Raw genomic sequence first — 25,078 nt, forward strand, 5'->3', positions numbered from 1 at the left:
TGAAAGCAGTTTTTTTCTTAAAAAAAAAATAAAAAAGAGGGGGGTTACCCCTGCTGAATACAAGCCTTGTACCCTAGAAAGAGGGTGGGAAGGAAGGATACAATAGAAGAACATTTTTTGACAAAACAGAAGATACTCAGAAAGAAAATGAACTCCAGTACATTACTAGAAATACACAAATCAGACTTTTTCAGAGATCTGGGAATCACTTCTTCGGGTAATTGGAAGAGCCAGCCAAACAGAGAGAAAAGAGAGCAGATCCCAGGAGGGCAGCCTTAGGAGTCAAGCTGATCTGTTGAGTAGCCTCTTGAAATTCTCATTCTTTGGGCCCTCAGCCTAATGATGTCAAGGTGGTTAGGGTAGAGGAGGAGAGGGAAGGGGAGAGGAAAGAATATAGAAACACTAGTTTCAGAATGCTGGACATATATCACGTTTGGTTTAGATTCAGATTCCCCAGATACCAGATTTCTAAGGCTCACTCTCTCAACTAAAGTATTTCAACTCCTTCTTACCAGGACCATCAACACTTTCTACTCCACATACTCCTGCATTCAGTCTCCTGTGGAATCTTCCTGCAGCAAACAGACCCTGCACAGACACTTTCATGGAAACAAAACAGAAAAAATAAAATTGATAGAAAAAATAGGCTCTTCCTTTCATAATTGTTGTCTTAGTTTTATTCTAATTTCCTTTAGTTTACAGGTCAGGAAATAGGCTAAAATTTTTTATTTAGCCCTTGTCAGTACCTTATCTGATAAAGGATTTATCCAGGATATATTAAGAATTCTTATGGGCTCATGTTATGATGAGCACTGTGTGTTGTATGTAAGTGATGAATCACTGAAGTCTACTCCTGAAACCAATCATGCAGTGTATGTTTGCTAACTAAAATTTAAATAATTTTTTAAAAGACTTTATACAAATCTTTGAGCAAAAGATAATTAACCTAGTTTTTGAGAACAGGGCAAAAGATGTGAAAAGACACTCTGCAAAAGTGGTTAAAAATGGACAGACAATAAGCATATGAAATGTGCTCACCATCATTAGTATCCTAAAACCATAATGAGATATCACTTCATGCCCACCAGGATGACTACATTTAAATAGACTGATGATATGAAATGATAATGAGGACATAGAGCAATGGGAACTTTCATACATTCCTACTTGAATGTCAAATTGCTGTTGGGAATGTTTCACATGCACCAACCTTATGACCATATGACTTCACTCTCAGGTAACTCTCAAGAGAAATATGGAAACCTGTGTCCACAGAAAGACTTGTATAAGAAGTTTCAAATCAGCCATACTCATAAGAGCCAAACACTAGAAACAACCCAAATGTTCATCAGCCAGAGAATGGACAAATAAATTGTGGTATATCTATATAATGGAATACTACTTTGTAGTAGTGAGGTATGAACTACTCATAAACATGTAAATATGGATGAATATTAAATAGAGTATGTTGGGGCACCTGAGTGGCTAAGCTGGTTAAGCATTTAACTCTTGGTTTCAGCTCAGGTCATGATCTCATGGTTTGTGAGTTCAAGCCCTGTATCAGACTCTGTGCTGGAGGCATGGAGTGTGCTTGGGGTTTTGTCTCCCTCTCTTTTCCTCTCCCCAACTTGCTCTCTATCTCTCTCTCAAGTAAGTAAACATATAGCATGTTGAATACAAGAAGCCAGACCTGAAAGAGTACATACTGTACTATTTCATTAATATGAAATCTAAGAATAGGCAAAACTGTATCTGTGGTGATAAAAATAAGAAAATGGTACCTGAGGCATGTCAGGGGGTGGAGGTTGGCAGGAATGAACTGGAAAGGGGAACAAGCAGGCTTCCTAGGGTGATGAAAAGGTTCATATTTTGTTTTTGGTAATGGCCACATGGGTGTATAAAATTGTCAAAACTCATATGAATGCTTAATTAGATATGTGCATTTTATTGTTATGTAACTTAAACTTTCTGAAATACAGGAAGAAAAACATATTTATGGGCCTCATCTATATACAGGCCTTTTCATCCTATGAATTATAAATCAATGATCTCTTTTATTCTCAGTTTAACTCCTTACTCTAGTTAGAGAATGAAGTACTTTTAAAAGATGGAACACAACAAAATCTTGTTTTGCCTGTCCACCTGCTGGTTCCCAGATCCCCAAGGACTCCCCAGAATAAGTAGATTCTAGGTTTTCCCGCTGAGTTCAATGGATCCCTTAGTTGACCTGAAAAGATGTGGGGCAATGAGGTGGGAGCCTAGGAAAGGAAAGGTGGTATTTTCACAGTTCCCCTATCTCTGCTTCCAAGACAGCAACTACTCTTTCCATGAAGAAAGGTCTTACTTTTAGCAAAAAAAAAAAAAAAATGGAGTCCTGTGTGCCCCAGATGGCAGCCCCTCGTGCCAGACTACTGGCTTTCCCATCCCAGTCTGCACAGCCCCAACACAGGATAGAAGTGTGCCATCCCCCGGGTGCCTCTAGCCGGTCTTCTCCCTCCCTCTGTCCCTGGATGTTCCTGGAGCAGCAGTGGTTGTCAGCCACAGGTCAGCCATGGGGGGAGATGCAGTATAAGGGAAATCACTGAAGGGGGCAGCAGGGGGGAGTGTCTGGGATTTGTGCCTAGGCTGCCTGGGCCATACTGCAACTGTTTGATGTGGGGTGAGGCTTTCATTTCCTCTTCCCAGAAAAGAAGGTGATGGTCCCTGTGCCATTGCCTTCACAGGGCCACCTGGGGGTATGAACTTGAGACGGCAGACCTGAAAACCATGTCAGAAGAGTTCTCCTTTGATTCACAGATCATGTGGAACTGCTCCAGTTCAGTACTGCCGAGTTCCTGTCTGGGAATGACGGCAGCTACTGTAGAGGAAGTGTAGGATTCAGTCTCTCCACACAGTCATGTGTTTGAGGGTGGGCCAGGGGAAGTCACATGAGTCAAGGTATAGGGCAGTAACAAGTTGGCAAGTCTGCATTAGGGCAGAGCTTCCATTCATTACATGCTTCAGTCGTCATTAGAATCTTGCCTTTTTATAGCATATAATCTGCTTGGATTTCTAAAGGTCTGTCCTATGTTTACACCTTTAGTCACCATCTCCAGGGATTAGGCTTTGCAGGGAGAGAGTCCTGAACAACAGAAGGAGGGAACCACATGGGGCCCCTGGGTTTGATGTACACCAGTGATTGTGTGACCTCGGGGCATTCACAGGTGTCTCCAGCCCTCAGTTTCTGTTTCTTGGGAAAAGTGAGACTTAAATATTTAATTTATGAGGTTCTCTCCAGCGATGCGATTTTTAGAGTAACACTTGTGGTATGGTGGACAAAGTCTTTGCAGTCAGAAAAAGAATTGAGTTATGTTCAGAGGTGTGTTCCTCACTAGCAGGGTGAACTCTGGGCAGTTTCGATCTGTCTAAGTGAACATCAGCTTCCTTTTCAGTACGATGGACTTGGAGATCTCCACCTTACCTGCCCCTCTGGGTCTTCGTGGGGGTGGAACAGAACGGCCAAAAATTAATAAACTGACTTACCACCCAACATCTGCTTTTGTTCCTGTGCTGCTGCTATAGACACAAACACAGGAAGGCATGAAACACTGGAACAGGCAGGCATATTTGAGTGCGTGGCCCTGGTACATAATGGTAGTTTAGGAGTCAAACAGATGCAAAGCGGGGATGGGTCCAAGCATGGGCTTGAAATGGGTGAGCTTCAGCTCAGCAGTCTCTCATGGATCTGAGAGCCTGTACTGATAGTCGTTCCCTAACAGGTGACAGCAGAGCTAGATGCCTGGAATGAAGACTTGCTCCGGCAGATGAATGACTTCAACACGGAGGATCTGACACTGGCAGAGCAGCGGCTGCAGCGCCACACGGAGCGGAAGCTGGCCATGAACAACATGACCTTTGAGGTCATCCAGCAGGGTCAGGATCTGCACCAGTACATCATGGAGGTCCAGGCCTCAGGTAGGTGACCTTTCCTATCCTCCTCCTTCCGGCAGGGAGGTGATGAAGGCAAGAATGCCAGCTTGACTCCAACCAGCACTTCCATTCTGCACATTCATTCTATACCTTCAGACACAGGAACAGAGATTTTTTTGCCATTTTAAAGAAAAGAACACTGAAGCATGAGAGCTGAAAGAACATGTCCGAGATTTCCCGTTAGGCACCAGTAAAGATGAGGATAGGGTTGGGGCACCTGGGTGGCTCAGTCGGTTGAGCATCTGACTTCAGCTCAGGACATGATCTCATGGTTCGTGAGTTCGAGCCCCACATAGGACTCACTGCTGTCAGTGCAGAGCTGGCTTCAGATCCTCTGTCCCCCTCTCTCTCTGCCCCTTCCCCACTAGCACTCTATCTCTCTGTCTCTCTGTCTCTCTCTCAAAAATAAATAAACATTAAAAAAAAAGAAGAAGAAGAAGAAAAGGATAGGGCCAGGATCTCCTGGTGCTGTGCGGAGAATGGGGAAAACAGATCGTGGAAATTAGCACAGATTAAAAAACAAATGGTAGCCTACAGGAACAAACCAAGGGGGCTCTGAAAGCAGCCAGCTAGCCATGTGAATTGTATTCAGATGTGTAGATGTGGTGCTTCTACTCCCCAGCCTCCCTCTTCCACCCTGTCCTCCACCCCCCCACATCCACACCCACCCCCCCACTCCCCCACCCCCCAACCCCCCTGGCGTTGGCTCCAGGTCTCTGGTTCAGGCCTCTCAGAGTCTTGTTTTCTTTATCACTGGTCTGTGCATGAGTGTAGGAAGTGATGATAAAAATTTATGGCAAGGTCGTATAATTTTATAACTTCTCAAAAAAAACAAGGCTGAGTTACCCAGATTTCACTTTTTTGTGTGTTCAAGATTTATTCACTATTTAGCCAACAAATGCATGAACCCTTCCTGTTATGCTCACTGCTCTCCAAAAACGGCCTTTGGTGTTAGAACTGGAGAGAGCCATAGCTGTCCCATGGTCCAACTAGTCCAGAAGACAAGAAGTCACTCGTGGGGACACATGGCCAGTAGAGGCTGGAACACAGTCTCTCCACCCAGACACTCTCATTGCCTTCACCTCCGGGTCCTCATTGGCTCAGGCTTCTACCCTCTAGGAAGAAGCAGACGGGGGCTCAGGCCATCAGCTCTTTAAAACACAGTTGTTCCATGTCCCTGTTGACCATGAAGGATGTTTAGAATCATGAGAGTGTCAGGCCGACTTTAGCCAGCAAGCAAACTTGACTGTAGGCTACTGTGTTTGTTTGGATGGCCTGAAGGAATAAATAACAGCATTCAAAGAAGCTTCACTTCTAATCAGAGGAGAGACAACCTGGTAATTCTGTTCACTTTGCTCAGCATAATCTTGCTGTGAATTTTCATTGGTGTTGTGAACAGCTGTGGCTGCCCAGGCTTGTTTCCAGGGTGCAGACTATGTGCCCTGCATAGCCCCAGGAAGGGCCATGCACATTGCAGTCCCTCTGGGGACTCTTTTAAAAAGGGCAGTGCTACTGCTAGGAATTTACCCAAGGGATACAGAAATGCTGATGCATAGGAGCACATGTACCCCAATGTTCATAGCAGCACTCTCCACAATAGCTAAAACATGGAAAGAGCCTAAGTGTCCATCAACAGACGAATGGATCAAGAAGATGTGGTTTATCTATACCATGGAATACTACATGGCAATGAGAAACAATGAAATCTGGCCATGTGTAGCAACATGGATGGACCTTGAGGGTGTTATGCTGAGCGAAATAAGTCAGGCAGAGAAGGACAAATATCATATGTTTGCACGTATAGGAGGATTAGGAGGAACTTGACGGAGGACCAAGGGGGAGAAGAAGGGGGGAAATGGTGGGGGAAAGGGAGAGAGGCAAACCATGAGAGACTCTTGAATGCTGACAAAAACTGAGGACTGATGGATGTGGGGGGGAGGGGGGATGGGCACAGAGGAGGACACTTATGGGGATGAGCACTGAGTGTTATGTGGAAACTAATTTGACAATAAACTATTTGTAAAAAAAAAATAAAATAAAAAAATAAAAAGGGCAGTGCTAGTCCCCAAGTCCAAATATTCTGTTTTTTTTTTAAATTTTTTATTTATTTCTAGGAGAGAGAGAGAGAGAGAGAGAGACAGCGTGAGCAGGGGAGGGTCAGAGAGAGAGGGAGTCACAGACTGAAACAGGCTCCAGGCTCTGAGCTGGCAGTCAGCACAGAGCCCGACGCGGGGCTCAAACCCACGAACCGCGAGATCATGACCTAAGCGAAAGTGGGACGCTTAACCGACTAAGCCACCCAGGTGCCCCCCAAATAGTCTGATTTGACTACCTCTGAATGGGTCTTGCGCAGCAGCAAAATCTCCTCAGGTGATTCCACTGTACGGCCAGAGCTGAGAACCACTGCTTTTCATCATGATGATTAAATCACAAGCGCCATATCTGCGGTTTGCCCCGGGACAGAAGCTTTCAGATATGGTCCCCATATCGGCAGCATCAGCATCCCTAGAGAACTTGTAAAAAATGCAAGCTTATGGCCCTATAGAACCTGCCACATCAGAATCTTGGGGTGGGGCCCAACAATCCGTTCCAATAAGCCCTCTAGGTGGTTCAGATGCACCCTGATCTAGGATCTACTCAGAGTGTGGGCACTGGACCAGCAGGGACGGCATCACTTGAGAGCTGATTAGAAACATAGAATCGCAGCCCTTATCCAAAACTTACAAATCTCAATCTGTATGTTAACAGAATCTCCAAGTTTATCATGTGCACATTAAAATTTGAGATGCATGGTTGGTAATGGCTTGTACATCATCAAGGTTTTATTAGAAGGAAGGGGGAGCCTGGATCCTTTCTCCTTTCTCTGTGACTGAGAACCTTGTCTGGACTCAGGGTTTCACCTTAGAGCTTGCCCTCGTGGTGCTCACAATAGCTGGCTATCCAGCTGTGACTGGGAACCGGGAGAGAATGCAGACCTAGTATGCAGGAGCGAGGCTGGGACAGAGAAGCCTGGCAGGGGTGCTCACCCTTCGTCCCTCAGTATTGATGCATCTGGCAGGAGGAAAGCTCGTCTGCTTGCAAACCCTCAGCGCTTTGTACCAGGGTGCTGGCATGGCCTGGGCAAGCCCATATCTGTCCCAAGAGCCTGTTATCCATGGTAACGGAAAGACTACCAGGAGCTGGCAGTCCCTGAAGCTGCTTGTGACTGGGAGTTAGCTGGGCTTGGTGGCCTCCTTAACCCTGAGGGCTAAGTGGGTGAAAACACCCCAGGCAGGTGCACTGCCCACACCCACAGTATCCTGAGCCAGAAGTGAACTTTATCAAAAGAGGCTTGATTGGCCTCTTCAGCCCTCTCTGCCGGGACTGGCTGTTCCCTTGTTCCTACCAAGGCTAGCTAATCAGTCTGGCATAGTCCATGAGGCTTCAAAGGGAATTAATCTAGGAGTCTCAGGGAAGCTCACTTCCTGTCTGCTCCTGAGTGCCTGGTCCTGCAGAGAATGCACCTACCTCCTCTCTGGCGTGGAAGAAGGGAGATCCGAGTTGCACCAGAGCTGGGTGTGGGATGGAAGTTGGGGTGAACCCAGGGTGGGTCTTGCCCCCAGGTGGTTGAAAAATGCAGGACTTCAGAGACACAGGACTGAGGCAGTAAGTGTCTTTGTCATTTATGATGTGTGTGTAATGAACTATATTTGAAGTAAAGGGAAAATTAACTGTTGTCTTAGAAAAAGGACAATTAATACAATTAAGCACTTGGTTGGTGTTTAGCCCTCCATGCTAAATTAGGTAAGGGCTTATGCTTTGACTTTATAGGAATAAATGGAAGTAGGGAATTTCCATATACTTATTTTCAGGTGTGAAGTTTGTAATGTTGAGGCAGGTTCCACTAAATCCTTCTAGTGTGCCCACAGCTGTAACCAAAGCAAAAGCCTTAGGACTAGAAGGTGAAACCTGAACACTTTCTTCACTTGCTCATGGTTCTTTCCTCGCTATAGCATTATCTATTTCAGCCTCAAGTTGGGAGGGGCCGGGTTTTGTTGGAAAGAGTCAAGTTGGAGAAAACATGCTGGCTGAAGTCAGGGTCCAAATCCACTATCAGCAAGCAGTCTGCCTTTGGAAGTTCCTGTTCTTTCTCTTTAGACCTTTTATTTTTCTGTCTAGTGTAGGAGGTGGGCCTGGATTCCTAAAGTCCTCTTCGACTCTTACTTGCCATGATGATTCAGCCTAACCACCCCCACTGGCTATGCCACCGTTCTCTCCAATGAAATCTGACCACATGCCTATTACATGTGCCCTTCTAAGAAGAGAATAAGAAGAGCTGCATGTCTCAGGGATATGTGTTTTTGTGGTTTAATCAAAGCATCAAGCTCTTTTTTTTTTTAATGTCTGTTTATTTTTAAGAAAGAGAGTGCACAAGCATGAGTGGGGGAAGGCAGAGAGAGAGGGAGACAGGGAATCTGAAGCAGGCACCACGCCATCAGCACAGAGCCAGATGAGGGGCTTGAACTCACGAACCATGAGATCATGACCTGAGCCAAAGTGGGACATTTAACCAACTGAACCACCCAAGTACCCCTCAAGCTCTTTCTTTATGTGAGGTTTTTAAGTGAAAAATCTTTGGGATCTATGGCAGTGATACTTAAAATTTACTGTGCTCGGGAAGAACCCAGCCCTGGAATTTGAAGATCCATAAGAATAAGTTTGGTGGGGATCACTCTTCTCCTTGAGCATAGAGCTTAGAATACAGGTGGGACAGGAAGAATGCGTGGCCTGGCATCTGGCCGCACCCTTCCCTACCTTGGTGTGCTTGAACGTGCTGTCCCATCTCTCCAAGCCTCACCCTCCCTGGAAAATGGCAATCATTAGAATACCCACCACTTAGGGTCATCGTGAAGATGCAGTGTGATAATACATGAGCATGGTAAGGTTTCAAGAAAGCTGGATAACTATTATATATTACACTTGTATTCTAGCACATACTGTATTCTTTGCGATTATGTGTTCCTGTAGCTTCTCCATAACCTGAAGACAAGACTCTTTCTTCCTTCTCTTTCCATTCCCAGCATTTAACAGAGTGGTTATGTCTTGTACTCAGCAAGTTCTCAATAATAGTATTTGCTTAGTTAATGGAGTGAACATCAATGCGGGTGGAAGAGGTGTAGGTAAAAATAATGGGCCATAAATAATTTCACTTGTATCGTAAAAGAAAAGGAAAAGCTTGTGTTTTTCCGAAATGGAAGCTAATCTGAGGTTAATGGGAATGTGGATCTGATAGAGGCTGAGTGGAGGGGAAGAGAACGTAGATGTAAAACAATGGTTCTCAGCCTGGCTGCATATTTAGAATCATCTTCAGAGCTTTAAAGTACCAAAGTCTGGGCCCCACTCTTCAGGGATTCTGGCTTAATTGGTCTGGAATGGGCCCAGATTTTTTTTTTTAACTTCCCAGGTGATTCTAATATATGGCCAGGGTTGAGAATGCTGATCTAAAAACCTGATTAAAAGATTTTGTAATTTCTGAACAATGTAACTGGGTGTTACATTGAGGGAATTACACAGAAGGAGGGGTGAGAAGGGGAAGAGAAAGAGAAAAGATATTCTTTATGGGAGGCAGGCTGATGTTTAAAGAACACACAGAGAGTTGGAAAACATATCATACCTCTGAGTAGCACAGCCAGGAATACCTCTACCTTACTCTAGACCACAACCACCTCTCTCCTGAAGGAAGTTTCAGTGGTACCCTCAACCTGGCAGCAAGGGAAAGTACAGGGACATTACTAGCTGTGGCCTCAAGCTCTAAACAAACATATTGTGGACTATTCCACTGATTGAGTGTAGCATAAAGACGATCTCAGTCCCTGGATTGCTGGCCTCTTATCCAGCGGTTTGCATGGTTTGCATGTTTGGATCACCACAGGAGATTTAAGACTTCCCCGATGCCCAGGTCTCTCCCTCCCCCACCCCCCACAGAGAGTCTCCTGTTACTGGCCTGGGTGTGGCCAGGACATGGCAGCTTTTGAAGTTCTTCAGATCTAAAGTGAGCCCAAATTGAGAGCGCTGGTCTAATGGCATTTAGACCATCCCAGTTTCTAATGATGTGCACTGAGCAAGTCCATAAATAACTCATGATAAGATTTTATATTTACATCTTTACAAGCCATTGAATAGTTTCATTGGTAATCAACAATAAATATGTTGTAATTCACTCAAGGAAAAGGAAAAAAGTGAGAACATAGATATTTTGAGCCTACTAAATGCCAGGCGCTATATATACCTAATGTTACTTAATCCTATGACACCCCCAGAAGACATTTTGGGATTGTTTTACCCAAGCTCAGAGATGATTTGGACCCTGGAAACTCACTATTAATAGGGGGCAGAGCATGGATTCAAACCTAAGTTTGTCCTTTCCTAGAGCTTGCAGATGCTTTCCACAATAGGACATGATCTGAGCCTTTTCGTGAAGAGGCCCATACATTCACTGAAGAGGTATTTATTGGGTGTTATGAGTCAAGCACTGTGCTAGGTGGTAAAGATGCAGAGATATATGAGACATGTGGCCCTAGCACCAGGGCCCTAGCACAAATTTGTGAGGGACCACCCCTAACAGAGTGTTCTGATAGAAGAATCAGTAGAGAATATTGTGGGACACATCAATACAACTTGCCCTAAAGAGACTGACAAACTATTTCATTGCAAATAGGTTTCACTACTTGATGGAAAGGATGAACATGTCTTGCTGCATTTCTGAGAGCCACTAGGAAAACAGGACAGTGATTAAATTGAGACCAGTAATGTGAACACAAACAAACTCCATTTGCAGTTGATTGGTGAATACTTACCAGTTGATGAGTTTTGACTGGGTCTTGTGTCGATGTGTTTGGAGGCAATGGGAGGGAAGGGTGAGTTTCTATTCCTTCTAGGTGCCACTTGATGTTCCTCTCATTCACTCCATCCACAACACGATGTGTTGTTGAGCACAGAAGTGCCGCAAGCATTGTCTTCACCCATTTTATTTCCTGTGTTCATCTCACATAAAATAATATCAAGGGAGGTAGATGCAGGTAAAGGGCTTGGGTCTCCAGACGGACTGGGAACCAGTTTTGGATGGTATTCTAAGCAGGTGCTAGCCCCTGTGATGAGTTACCAGCTTCGAGGGCCTATTTACATGCGATGTGGCAGAGGTGAGCCATGGGCTTCCCAGAGAAAGACACTTTGTCCAAGCCCAGCATACTAAACACCAGAGATGCATGTGGAATGAAAACAAGCTGGGAAAAAACCTGCATTGTGGCTGGAATCAGGGAAGAATTTCTGCTTCTGCAGGTGGATCTTAATACGTTTCCAGAAAGTAAATATGGAGGTCAAGGGTCATCTCACTATGCCAAGCACTGCAGAGATAGGAATTTTTGTGTTCTTCTTATTTTTTCATTCAGTCAAGGAGATGCTCTACCTTGTAACTTGAAAATAGTAACTTCAGAGAGTTGACTGCCAAAAGAACAAGCCGTTCTTTTCTATCTCCCACAGATATTTCAGGAGCTGGGATTTGGAATTATGAAACTGGTAGAAAAAAATAAACATGACAAGATACTGAAATTATTACCATGTAACACCAGAAAAGAAATTTTTCCCACTCTTCCATATTGTCCTTATATAAAACACTATTTTTGCCTCTAGAAGTGAATTTCCCTTAGCATGTGTACACTCTTTATACTCCTCCTCCCCATATCCGGCAGGTGTGTTGGTGGTGATGGTAATGAATTTCTGATGATGTGAGTCACAGTGATGGGGAAGTCTCCCAAACGGGAGTTGTTTTCATGTGACTGTACATTGAGATTGGCAGGCTGCTTGAGATGTGATCCCCATGGAAGTACATTACCCTTTTGTGACTTATATGCTGGGAATTTTAGACCCAACCCCACTGATAGGTGGGTCCATATTTGTCAGCATCGCAGGGTCATAGACTTGAGGATGAGGGGCTGGAGAAAGGATCTGGACAGAACTGAGAAGCTGCAGAGCCAGGTGGAGTCAGGGGTCAGAAGGAGGCAAGCAGTCCTGAGTTTAAGATTTTCCTAAAGCTGGGACACCTGGGTGGCTCAGCCCATTGCGCATTTGACTCTGGATTTCAGCTCAGGACGTGGTCTCAGGGATTATGAGTTCAAGCCCCACATCAGGCTCCTCACTAACAGTGTGGGCCTACTTGGAATTCTCTCTCTCCCTTTCTGTCCCCCTTCCCATTCACTCTCACTCAAAGTAAATAATTTTTTTAATGTTTTTAATTAAAAATAAAAAGGATTTTTCTAAAGCAATGGGTCTGAGCCAGGTTCAAAGTCAGAAATAGGTGGTAAGTTGGAACCAAGAAACAATACAGGTTAAAATTTGCATCAGGTCAGAGTTAGATAGCAACCAAGAGTGCATGAATATAAGAAGGCAGAGAGTTGAGAGTTTGAGTCAGGAATCAAGAAAGCCATGGGACTAAGGAACAAAGGTCGACATTTATTATGTTACATGACAGATGTTCTACATGCATTATCTCATTTAATCCTCCCAAGGAGCCCCTAAGCGGGTAGCTTATGAGGTAGGTATGTATGTAAAGTCCTGTTTTATATAAAGACAAAGTGAAGCTTCTGATGCTTAGATAACTTGCCCATGTTCAGGATCCTGACTCAGGACTGTCTCCAAAGCTAGCACACTTTTTTCTTTTTTTTTTAAGCTTATTTATTCATTTTTTTTTTTACAAATAGTTTATTGTCAAATTGGTTTCCATATAACACCTAGTGCTCCTCCCCACAAGTGCCCTCCTCCATGCCCATCTCCCCCCTCCCCCCCACATTCATCAGTACTCAGTTTGTTTCTCAGCATCCAAGAGTCTCTCATGGTTTGCCTCTCTCCCTTTCCCCCACCATTTCCCCCCTTCTCCTCCCCCATGGTCCTCAATTAAGTTCCTCCTAATCCTCCTATACGGCTAGCACACTTTTCATGTAGTCCTTAAGATTCAAGCCACTAGCAGACAAGAAGGCCTGTGATGACTAAGGCAGTTCCCTCACTCTGTGTCAGAGTTTATAACCCTTCCTGAAACATAGATCTTTTGAAGAAAGGCTCCTCTAGTCCTGCTGCTGATGATGTATAAATAGGAGCACTGGCTTGGTGGAAAGAGTGTGTGTCCATACCTGTGTGTTGGGAGAGGTACATGGAAAAAGTAAGAAAAGTAGAGAGGGAGGTGGACAAGGAATGAGCCACAGCTTCTGCCTAGTGGGTGTTGACTGGGGGACCCATCACAGGTCAGACGGCTGTCTGCTCATTAATGCTGGGTGACATATCCATAAATGTTGGAATGCTTGTCAGCGGCTGACTGGGCTTACTCATTGCTTTGAATAAGCAGAAGGATGGTGAGCAACCTCTCCTTGTGTGGGCACAACTTTAACATGGTCTTTGTAAACGGATAAGCACTCAGTACCCCTGTGGTATTGCTGGAATATGTTTATCAGATGTATTTGCCTATGTTTGGGAAACTATATATGAAAGTTAGCATGTGTATTTCTAAGAGTTGCTTTTTTAGGGGACCTAAGTAGTTGGCTAATAAAATCACCACTGCCCAGAGACTCTCATTAGAACAAACTTGCCATCTAATTATAAATTGCATCAGACCAGCTAAAAGACTCTGCCTTTGGCAGAAGTTATGGAGAGAGGTTTTTTTTCGGTTTTGTTTTGTGTTTCCCAGTATGATTGAGGGCCTTGCTTGTGAATACTGTAGGTGTTAGCAAACCCCTAACAGGAACTACCAGATGCTTTCTTCTCTGGGGATGGACACCCAGAGAGCCACCTCTCTGTAAGCCCAGCTGATAATAAGGAGATGATTACCTGTTGAAATTCCCAGGCAAAGGATCAGATAATCCAAAAGGGGTGGCATGGTTTGAACATCCCAAACAAAGGTTCAGTATGACACTGTCTGGTTTCACAGAGGGATGTGTAAAGGCTGGGAGGGTCCTACTCATGGCTGTTTTCCACATTTCGCTCTCCACTGCTTATTGAAGGAAACGTGGTCTTTATAGTACTACCACATTTGTAATTGTTTACATGTGTTTTAAATCAGGAATTGAGTTAATCTGTGAGAAAGACCTCGATCTGGCAGCCCAGGTACAAGAGCTACTGGAGTTTCTCCATGAGAAGCAGCACGAATTGGAGCTCAACGCAGAGCAGACCCATAAGCGGTTAGAGCAGTGCCTCCAGCTGCGGCACCTGCAGGCCGAGGTCAAACAGGTGAGCCTGGCCCCAGTACCTTCCTCCCTGGTCTGGGCTGCCCACCTGGCCAGCCCCTGCTCCTGGGGTGGGGTGAGGCGTATAGAGCCACTGGCGTAACCCAAATTCAGAAAACAGGTAAGTTAAGGTGTGGTCGTTTAGTTTCTGAGAGTGAGGCTGTTATCTATTGGATCTAACAACTAGATCTGATGGTGCAAGGTTCAAACTACAGATGCATTAGTTTTCTTTCCTAACGGTTTCAGGAGAGCATTCCAGAACTTTCCCAAGTTGACCTCAGTTACTGAACCTATTCTCTTCCTTTCTGTCCTCAAACCTAACACACAGCTCATGTGCAATACAAACTCTTCATCAATAAACATATTCTAACTTTCGAGCCAGGCTGGATAACTTGGGGCACCTGAGTGCCTAGTGCAGTGCCTGAAACAGAATTGAGAGCCAGTGAATGGTAGCAGTTTCCATTATTCTTTTCAATATGTGTATGGTTCTTATAAGAAAACTTTTTTGCCATATTAAAGTCAATTTAGGGGAAAAAAGTCAATTTAGGAAAAAAAAAGATTTCTTATCTGTTTGAGACATTAGACTAGCCATTTTACCAAAAGACGTACCCAGACTTCTAGGAACCTCTAGAAAAACACAGTAACCAGTGACACATTGAAAAATATTACATATTGGGGCACCTGGTGGCTCAGTCAATTAAGCGTCCACCTTCGGCTCAGGTCATGATCTTGTGGTTCGTGAGTTTGAGCCCCACACAGCACAGAGCCTGGAGCTTGCTTCAGATTCTGTGTCTCCCACACTCTCTGCCCCTTCCCTGCTTATTATGGCTCATGCTCTCGCTCGCTCGCTCACTCTCTCTCTCTCTATCTCTATCTCTCTCAAAAAAAATAAACATTAAAAAATATTAAAATTTTAAAAATTAAAAAAATTAAAATATTACATGTTTATATAATGAACAGACTAAATTTTAATTATTTGCATAATGAATGGAGATTTTTTTTTATTTAGACAAAGTAGGGTTGAAGAAATACAAATATTATAATAGTTCAATTTGTTGAGTTCTGTGTACCTTTTACATCTATCTCTCCATCAATCCTCACAACCATTCTCCGAAGCAGATTTCATTCCTGTTTTACAGATGAGGCCACTGAAGCCTAGAGAGGTCACCATCCTGGTCACACTGATGAAAGAGCATGTTACCGCCCTCCACTGGTCCAGGAGGGCTTCCCGGCAGGGTGTGATCCATGGCACTTCTGTGATTGTTCCCTATACTCCACACTCTTTCAAGCAATCCTGACCCCTGCTCCCTGTAGGTGGAGCCCCGCCCAACATGTTTCCTAAGCAGAGAAACATCTTCCTGCCAAACATTTTTTCTTCCGTACTGTGGCTGTTACAGTGTTGTATTTAACTCTATTAATTCAGTACAGGGGACAAAGACACCATTTTAATTTAATCATTACTGTTCTTTTGTATTCAGAGTATTTCTTGGTAATGCCTAGCTTAGTTATTATATTCGTATTTATTATAATACACAAAATTGTCATCTGTGCTCCGCTTCTCCCGATCAGTGCTCAGCCAGAGCCTGCAGGTGCTGTGCTAAAGATCTGTCCTTGGCGCAGATGAGATCACTGAGTGCCCAGTAAGGCAGGATCACGGGCTGCCATCCAGGTTGTTTTCTGTGTAATTACACGGGACCACTGCTAAATCTCCAGAGAGACGCGTTATTCACTGGAACGTGGTGGAAATCCTAGCAGACCCAGAGCAGTGATGAGTATACCAGTTCTGAAGCTCTTGGTAGTAATGATAGTACTTACTTTTCATATGAGAAGTACTTTCTCATTTATAATCTCATTTTAAGAGAAGAGACCCATGGGAAAAAAGGGTTGCACAAATGGGGAAACTGAGGTAGCATAGGATTAGTGCTCCCAGGGCCTGTTGACTGGTTAGCTGAAAAGTCAGCCCATGCTTCCTTTATCTGCGGTCCCACAGTTTTCCTCTCCTGGGCGCCACTCCTGCCCTCGGGCTCCAGGAGAAATAAGAAGAAGCCCTCCAGCAGAACACAGCCTGGGATTTTCCTGGCCTTCCTGGTACCACATCTTAGAAGACAGGCAGGCATGATCTGTGCCTGGCAGAGAGGGTGGCACCTACATGATGAATCAGCAAGCTTGAACAGGTCACGGGAGCCCTCCACTGTTCATGTAGTTGTTTCCACCAGCCGAACGTAGCAGGAGAGATCATCTGAACAGAATAGCAGGAAAACCATTCCTATTTGACTCTGAAATGAAATATATACTTTTGTTTTATTCCTGGTTTTTTAATTTTATTGTTTCCTCCAACATTTATAGTAGAGTCAACTCCTTAATTATGTTTTTCTTGACTGGTATGAAAACAGAAATGAATTTTCATCCTCTAAGTATACAGTCTGTATAGAATGGGCAGTTGGGATGATGATAGGTACTTTAGCAAATGGGAAAGTAGGATGTCCATATATGAATAATCCAGGCTTGACTAATATCTGGATACATTCCCATTCAGTATTTCATGAGTTGGAAGACAAAAAATTCTTCTGCAGTAGAAAATTGCTTCTCCCCACCATGGCAAGGATGGCACGTGTGGGATTGTAGTTCAAAACCATACTGGATTGCTTGAGGCAGAGCACAAGAAACCCATGAAGGCCTTTGGAAAGGACAGAGGCCCTGGGAGGCACCAAGGGATTGCTGCTTAGTTAAGCCACCATGCCTCATTAGGCAGACTCGTTTTCCTTGTCAGCATAGGGCTCTTTCTTTTGGGAGTCGTCTGATCCAGTTTCTGAGAAGACATTTGTGTTTGATGGAAGCCGATGGAGCAGGAAATATTGATTTGGAAGCTGTTGACACTTGGAAAGAGGGAGTTAATTTAGATGTCAGTATTGATCAGTGGAACTAAATTTAGATACCAGCTTGAGAGTTTCTCTTTTGAATATACTAAAAAAAAAAAAAATAGAAAAAGGAAAAGGACACCTTAATTGAAATGCCATTAATGGGGATGGAAAGGGAGAGAACAACAGTGTGCTGTTACACAGCTCTGTCGGTTAGAGCTTGTAGATGAAAGGTTTAAATTTGGCCATCATATCCTATGGTGTAGTTACACCGCAATTATGATAAACTGAAGCTTTGAGGAGAGATGATGCTACAGATGTTAGACTGAAAATTATTTTCAAGTACTGAGAACAAATGAAGTTGTTTAATGCAACTGATGTTCTTTTTGAGGGATTACATTGGAGTCTGTATCTTAGATAGATGACCCAAACACCTCCGGAGAAATGTTGACTCTTCAAGGGAAACCTCTCCCCTGATTAGAGCCCATGGTCGAGGGCCCTAGACCACTCAAATGCCCTCTTTTTTCTAGAAAAGTAGTTCAGATTACTCCCCAGTCCCACAGAATGCTCTCATTGGTTTCCAGGAAAATTATTACTCTGATAAAGGTGACCTCCGATTTATTAGATAATCCAAGAAGATTTGAAAAACCTACTCAATCGGCATAAAACTAAGTGAATTTCCTTATGTATTCCCCCAAAATAGTGCATTTAGCAGAAAATAGGCCAAAATGGATTTGTAAGATATTCGGGCTCTAAGCTATGGGAAAAGAAATCATACTTATCTGTCTACTAAAGACATTGACTTACATTACTCTTGTGGACCAAATTCTGGCCAAAACTTGCTTATGAACAAAGGGACATCGAAAACAAAGGAGAAAATATGATCCTGTTGAGAATACTGTGTTCAATTCTGTTCAGCATGCATAAAGGTAGAAAAGAGTTTGGGTATATCTAAAAGAGAGGCAACCAAAGGGACAAGTACTATCTGTTTGTTGCAAAATGAAGATAATTAAGACATGGTCACAGGGGCGCCTGGGTGGCTTAGTCGGTTAAGCGTCCGACTTTCGCTTAGGTCATGATCTCGCGGTTCGTGGGTTCGAGCCCCGCGTCGGGCTCTGTGCTGACTGCCAGCTCAGAGCCTGGAGCCTGTTTCAGTCTGTGACTCCCTCTCTCTCTGACCCTCCCCTGCTCACGCTGTCTCTCTCTCTCTCTCCTAGAAATAAATAAAACATTAAAAAAAAGAAAAGACATGGTCACAGTCTGTAAAGCCAGGAAAGATGATCACATATAATCTCTTAAATTGTGAATCTTTAGAACTAAGAAATTCTGGGACACCTGGGTGGCTCAGTCAGTTAAGCATCTGACTTCAGCTCAGGTCATGATCTCACGGTTTGTGGGTTCGAGGCCCGCATCGGGCTCTGTGCTGACAGCTAGCTCAGAGCCTGGAAACTGCTTCAGATTCTGTGTCTCCCTCTCTCATCCTCCCCTGCTCACGCTGTCTCTCTCTCTCTCTTTCTCTCTCTCAAAAATAAATAAAATATTTAAAATTTAAAAAGAAACTAAGAAATTCTGGAAATATGACAGGCCCTGAGTTACCATCTGAGAGGCAGGCAATTTTTCCTGTGCCATTTCAGAAATGACTGCCTTGTGGTAAGTCATCAACAACAATGAGTCTTAGAGTCCCAAGCTTTGAGGGCATCTTCATAGCTTCATTGTGAATGTGACCTAGAGAACCATGTACAAGCAGCTTCCCAGCCTACGTGGTTACAGGGTACAGCTTGTGTCACTTAGATGGCATCATCATTTGTGGACATCTCTGTGCAGTTAACCAAATCCAGTCTTCTCACTGGCGTTTACCTGAGCTTTCATAGCCTGAGGAAGCAGTAGATCCCCATTTTCAGTTCACCATCTCAGTTCCTACTGAGCTAAATTCTCCTGAGTCCCTGAGCAGTGATACTCCTCTAGTCTCTCATTTTTACTGACCTGACTTTCTCTGGTATCCCGTGGTTCGGGGCCTCTGAATTTTGAAAGCAGTTTGGAATGTTAGGATTCAAGGTGACCCTTGAAGATCATCTAATCTGTAGGTAAATTATTGCCTAAGATAATTGATCAACATAAAATGCTCATGTTATGCATTACATTTTATGGTTTGTAGAACACTTTTAGATTACTTCATTTCATCTTTATTTTGTGACTTAAGCAAAGTGTTACCATTTTGCAGATGAGAAAACTGAGCTTCAAAGAGATTAAATGATGTTTCTAAAATTACACAAGATTAGAAAAACAACACTTTCTCATTTTTCTGACAATATTTCTTCTACCCCTTTGTACTCATTCAGATGCTCATAGAATAAATATTATGAGCCAAGAAAATAAAGGACTACAGTAATAGAAAATTATACCAACAAGAGTTGTCACTGATCAGGCTCCAAAGAATGGTAACGACACAGCTGAGGGTCCCATATCCCATCAGAACTTGCCAGTAAGCTCTATAAATACTGGAACAAAAATTAATAGTCCTAGCCTTTTTTTTCCCTTCTCGATGTGAGAGGGGTAAATGAAGAATCATAGTGTTACCTCACTTTGCTCTAAAACTAAACATCACCACTTCCACCATCATCAGGCTTTATGTCTTATCGGCCCTGATGTAGAAAGGGAAGGTACTATTATGTTAACTTTCTAGATGAGAAAACTGAGGTTTTGCCAGGTAGTGTAAAAAAAAAAAAAGCCAGGTGTTCTGACTGCAGATTTTGTGTTTTTTCTTCACTAACCCAGTCCTACTTCGAGGGCTGACTCAGTTATATGGATCAGTCCCACACCTGAACCTAAGCCATGGATATAAACATGTATTTTTATCATGCTAAAAATCAAAATTTCCACTCTGGAGACCTGGAATGCCTTTATAAACAGCATTTGGAAGATCAAAATGAATAATATCAAGGATATGGCATGACTTAATGAAAGACACAGAGACTGAAGCCTATAATATCTAAATGGAAAGCTAGTAAATGGGGATCCCCGTCACCACAGCTATAACTGATGTTTCCAGTTGGCTGAAACTAGAGTGTAACATATGCCAGCAAGACTCAGGAGGCCCAGAGGGAGTCAAATTGCCCCTCAAACGTTTATTTGTGATGCACACGGAGTAAATGTTTCTCTGACACCCTCAAATGAATCTTGAACTAAGTAAAATGCAATGAAGCATGCCAGAAGGACTTGCATAGTTCAAAAGTATACATTGTGAGCTCCATTTTCCAAAAAGCTGAAGCTTTTGGCCATGCAATTCATGTATGCATGTATCCAAACTCACAGGCGGCTTTTGGAAATCATTAGCACCTCTAGCCAGCCAGCCACAGTACACCACTGGCATCAGAGATTTCCCACATACACACTCTGAGCAGTTATTCCTGCAACTAATTGCTTTACAGATTTGGCATCCCATCCACAATCTGCCAGACTGCCCAGGAATTAACATCTCAATCCAAATAGCCCAGCTTCAGCAGGATTTTCGCCCCAGTTTTATCCATGTACAATATGTCATCAGTCATCTTCTACCCAAGGAGGAAATTTGAGAAATGCCTGTGAGGATTGTGGAATAGAATAGACCAGGCTTAGTGTTTTTCTAATTGTTGAGCATAAAGAAGCTGAGAGGAGGAAAAAAAATCTGCAAAAATCTGAAACAGATTGTGGTATCTTCTCCTTTGCCTTGAAGTAACAGATGGATGATATTTACTGATCTTGAAATTTCAAAAGAATTTTTATTTCTTCTCTAAGCAGGCTCTTAGACTCCCTAATAAAGGAAGTATTTGGCAATTTTCTGGTGACCAGACCCAAGGTAGATTTTCAAGGCCTAATTCTTCCAGTGTGATGATTTGCGCTCAATTTGATCTTAGCTGGAGAATTGCCACATGTCCATTTCACCTAGGACTGTCTGGACAGTGTTAGCTATTTCTCCTTCTATTCTAATATTCCCTCACTGAATTCTCTTTCCCCCAGTACTAATTAAGGTCACCTAGAAATTTTACTTAGCCTAGCCATTGCCTCTAGATAATATAAATCGGTTATAACTTCCTTCCCCCACCCCTGCCTTTTTGAAAAATGATCCAGTGTATGGATTATTTATGCTGTTTTACTTGTTTTCGTTCTCCCTTCTCCTTTCTTTGGGTCAGTGATCTGTCAAAACTCAGACCTTTCTACTCTTAACTATTTTGCTAGGCATAGGAGGTTAGACTGTTCAGGTGTGATTTGGGTATTGTCTATAGATAATTATCCCCTTTTTCAAAAACATTACTGCACACTTACCATCTGCAAGGCACTGTGCTAGGCACTAAATAATGACACATATAGTGTCCTAGTTTTCCAGAAATTTACATCTGGAGGGACAGGGTGTGGTGGGATATTGAAATGTGGGTCAAAATAACTGAACAAGGCAATCTAGTGAGTGCCAAAAGGTGGTACAGTGTGGTTGTACTAGATAAGGAAGAGATGTTTCTAATGTGAGTAATTGGGTCTGGAAGATTTCAAGTTGTTGGTATTAGAACTGGGCTTTTAAAAAAAGAAAAGAATACTAATATATGGAATATATTTACTTATACCATTCTATATTCTAGAGAGAACTTCAGAAGTATACATACAGTACAATCATATAATGTTTAACTGAGTGAGGAAATTAGGACAGAGGGGTTATAAGGTAGAGAAGAATAAATGTATCTAAGAATGAGGATGATACTCACAATAAGCACCTATGGCACATGGTGCCAGGTGAGATTGCAGAGATGAACATTTGGATTATCCAGAGCCTTCCTGTCCTCTCTCTAAGTGTGGTCAGAAAATAGCAGAGTCTGACTTAAGGACCAGTCAGAGACAGCAACAGCTCTGGGGAAGTTGCAAAGGCCATTCACCTGTGTTCTTGTCCTGACTCCCTAGGTCCTGGGATGGATCCGCAATGGGGAGTCAATGCTCAATGCCAGCCTGGTCAATGCCAGCTCTTTGTCTGAAGCAGAGCAGCTGCAGAGGGAACACGAGCAGTTCCAACTGGCAATCGAGGTAACACCCAAATCTGACTACACTGTCCTCCCTTCCCCTTTCTGCTCTGCACTTCAGGCAAGATGATTCCTCGAGATCCGCGCATTCCTTTAGGTAGGGAAGCCCTAACTCTTTCAGATTAAATGGTCCAGGTAGCTGCCTATCACCCAGGAATTGATGGAGAAGCAAATATAGGGGTTCATCACCCCCAACGAGTCCTAGTGTTAGAAGACAAGTGTCCACACCAAAATGTGCATCTTGGTTACTCATTGGTACCTTTCACCCGGGTATACTGAACTTTTTGTACATCATGGACTATACACCAGTAAGACCAGTAAAGCCAAAAGGTTAGAAGTCTGTTTGAAGATCACTTAGAATTGAAGATAAATGAGTACAAAAGCCATTTGTACATTAGTATTCCATTTTAGAACCTTTGATTCCTATGTAATATTTAGATTTCATTGTCAGATTCTGCCTCTTAACAAGAACACTGAGCACAGGAGCTGCACCAGATAGTTTGTTTCACTGAAAGTAGTTGTTCAATAACCCTCACAGGAGCCACATTTCAAGAATAAACTGAAACCAGAAGTTCACCAACTAAAACTTGTCTTAAAGACTATTTTAACATAAAATTTCTCTTGCAACAATCTAATATGAATTTCGTCATCTTGCTTTAAATAATACCTTTGATTATCCTTTCTACTAGATCATTCTCCTTCCCAAAGAGACTTGAGCTGATTGCTTTAGAGTGGTGTGGGGAAAAGAGTAGGAAATGGGAAATGGTAACTATATTAAAAATAAGTTCAGTGCCAATGGGAACAGAGAGGAACCTTGAAAGCCATCCATTACTGTGGTTCAGTATAAAACTCAACCCACTTTTGAGTGAGTAAGAAATGCAAAGGTGTTATCTTCTACTAAAAAAATGATTGTTAATGAAAATTTTCCACAATAAGGATAAAACTTTAACTGTTCATGCCTATACTATATCTTTAAGATAGTAATCGGCTGATTGCTAAATTAGTATTGATTGATTTCAACCCTTTAACTTTCTAGAAACCATCTTGTATGTGTAAACATAGTTCAATTTAAATGACATGTTTCTATAAGATGCCTGCTATCTTCGTAGGAACCACTACTAGTAGTAGTTTACTGTCTTGGATTTGAGGTTTTAAAATAGGCTGTATATTACACACACAGTGTGGGCAAATCATTTCCTAAGGAGGAGCTAAGCAGAGAAGAGAGGTTTTATTATCGTCAGCTGCCTCTGTCTCTGTTTACTGGCATGCCCAAATATGAAAGTTGTTAAGATCTATACATTGTCAAGGAAAAATCAGGATTAGGGTTACAATTGAGAATCAGGCACACAGTGGTCAAAGCCCCATAGAGAAGAAGCATGAAGGGAACAGAGGTTGGGCAGACTAGAGGCCTGGCATGGAGCTGTGAGAATGCTAGACAGAGAGAAGACCACTGTTGGCCACACCTCCTCCTTGTTTATCTCAGCTGTGAAGGCTCACCTGCCCTATCAGGTAATTAAATTCCCTGTCCCATTAAACAGATGTTGGGCACTTGTTCCAAAACCAAGTGTCATGACATACTTGAGCATTTCAGTGAGCTAGCAGAAAATAGTGGGTAAATACATTAGCTATGCTAGTGAAATGACTAAACCCCATGACCTGCACATGCAGTATGTATTAATTTGTAATGGTGCTGTTGCACCCTTACAGTATAGAAGCTCACCGAGCACGTAGGTCTCTTATTACATGGGTGCAGCTTGATCAAATAGTCTTGGAGTTGATATTGAGATACAGGCCCCTGTGGAGTATATGTCTATGGTCTGAAGAGGAGATAGCAGAGCAGATAGGATTTCTGGAAGATCATGGGAATGGAGGGTAGGCAGGGTCTGTAGCGTAGCTAAAATAATGAACTTCAAATATGCTCCTTCTCCAGGGAGCCTGTGCTTCTCTCGAAATGTGTCAGTTTAGACCAAGGGAAACATATGCCAAGGAAGGGGAAACTATGCAACAAGGGGAAAATACGCCAAGGAAGATGTAAGCAATTTGAAAGGGGATCTATCTAGCCTGGTTTGGCTTGACCTGTTACTTACCAAGGCCTTTCCAAGTGATGGCTGATAGAGAACATAATTTGACTTCTTAGACCCTGAGAAAGAATCCTATGTTCCAGAAGGGAAAACAAAATAGCTATGGGTAGGATGATCATATAATTTATTGTTAAAACTGAGACACTTCTGAGAGGGAAAAAGGGAATTATTAGTAATTAAGCTAGAAAAAACAGGCATATACTGAAACTATCATGGACAGACTAGAATGGCTGCTCACCCTAGCTTGGGTGGCTTTATGGGTTTTAAAGTTTTGGTCTCCTGGAAGAGGATCAGAATTTTTACTGGAAGTACCCTGGGTTTCAGGAAAACAGAACAGTTGAGAATGAGACCAGCACACAGAACCCAAAGCATAGATTTATCAACAAATTCAAATTATTGTTTGTTAGTATGCAAAATGTTATGGCTGATGATTCTTCAAGAACTGTGAATATCATAGAGATAAGCTCGATTTTGAAATCTATTTTATTTGAAATCCTCTTATGGATTTTAAGCATAAGCATTATGGCAGAAAAAGTAGCTAAAACTAGATAATAAAGTCAAATGATTTGGTTCAGTTTTCTTCCATGTACTCCTGTGTTAACATATATTTACATCCTTGGTAATCCATGTCTTAAAGATATAATATTCAATAAGATTACATAATAGAGAGTAGAAATACATGCAAAATATGACTCAGGCTTATCAAGGCAAGATTATGTCATATGCATAAGAGTTTGTCATTTTGGATATTAAAGGGGTTGGAGTTCCAAGGACTATCAGATGATAATGAATTTCATAATAAGGAAGAGGATTTATTACATAGCCTAAATTATAGTACAATTAGAGTTATTCCTTCACCCTCAGAGAAAAAGACATAATGA

The 25,078-nt window shown here is 42.7% G+C and overlaps 1 protein-coding gene across 1 annotated transcript in view; it reads left to right on the top strand.

The window, feature by feature from the left end:
- LOC120245870 (kalirin) overlaps positions 1-25,078 on the top strand; it is a 298,908-nt gene that overhangs the window by 183,746 nt on the left and 90,084 nt on the right. The window contains exons 14-16 of the mRNA XM_039253041.1: positions 3,759-3,954; positions 14,054-14,220; positions 22,001-22,120. Of these exons, the coding sequence (XP_039108972.1) occupies positions 3,759-3,954; positions 14,054-14,220; positions 22,001-22,120 (483 nt within the window). The remainder of the gene's footprint in view (positions 1-3,758; positions 3,955-14,053; positions 14,221-22,000; positions 22,121-25,078) is intronic.

The sequence above is a fragment of the Hyaena hyaena genome, unplaced genomic scaffold, assembly GCF_003009895.1.
Source record: "Hyaena hyaena isolate Hyena2069 unplaced genomic scaffold, ASM300989v1 scaffold_434, whole genome shotgun sequence".
NCBI lineage: Eukaryota > Metazoa > Chordata > Mammalia > Carnivora > Hyaenidae > Hyaena > Hyaena hyaena.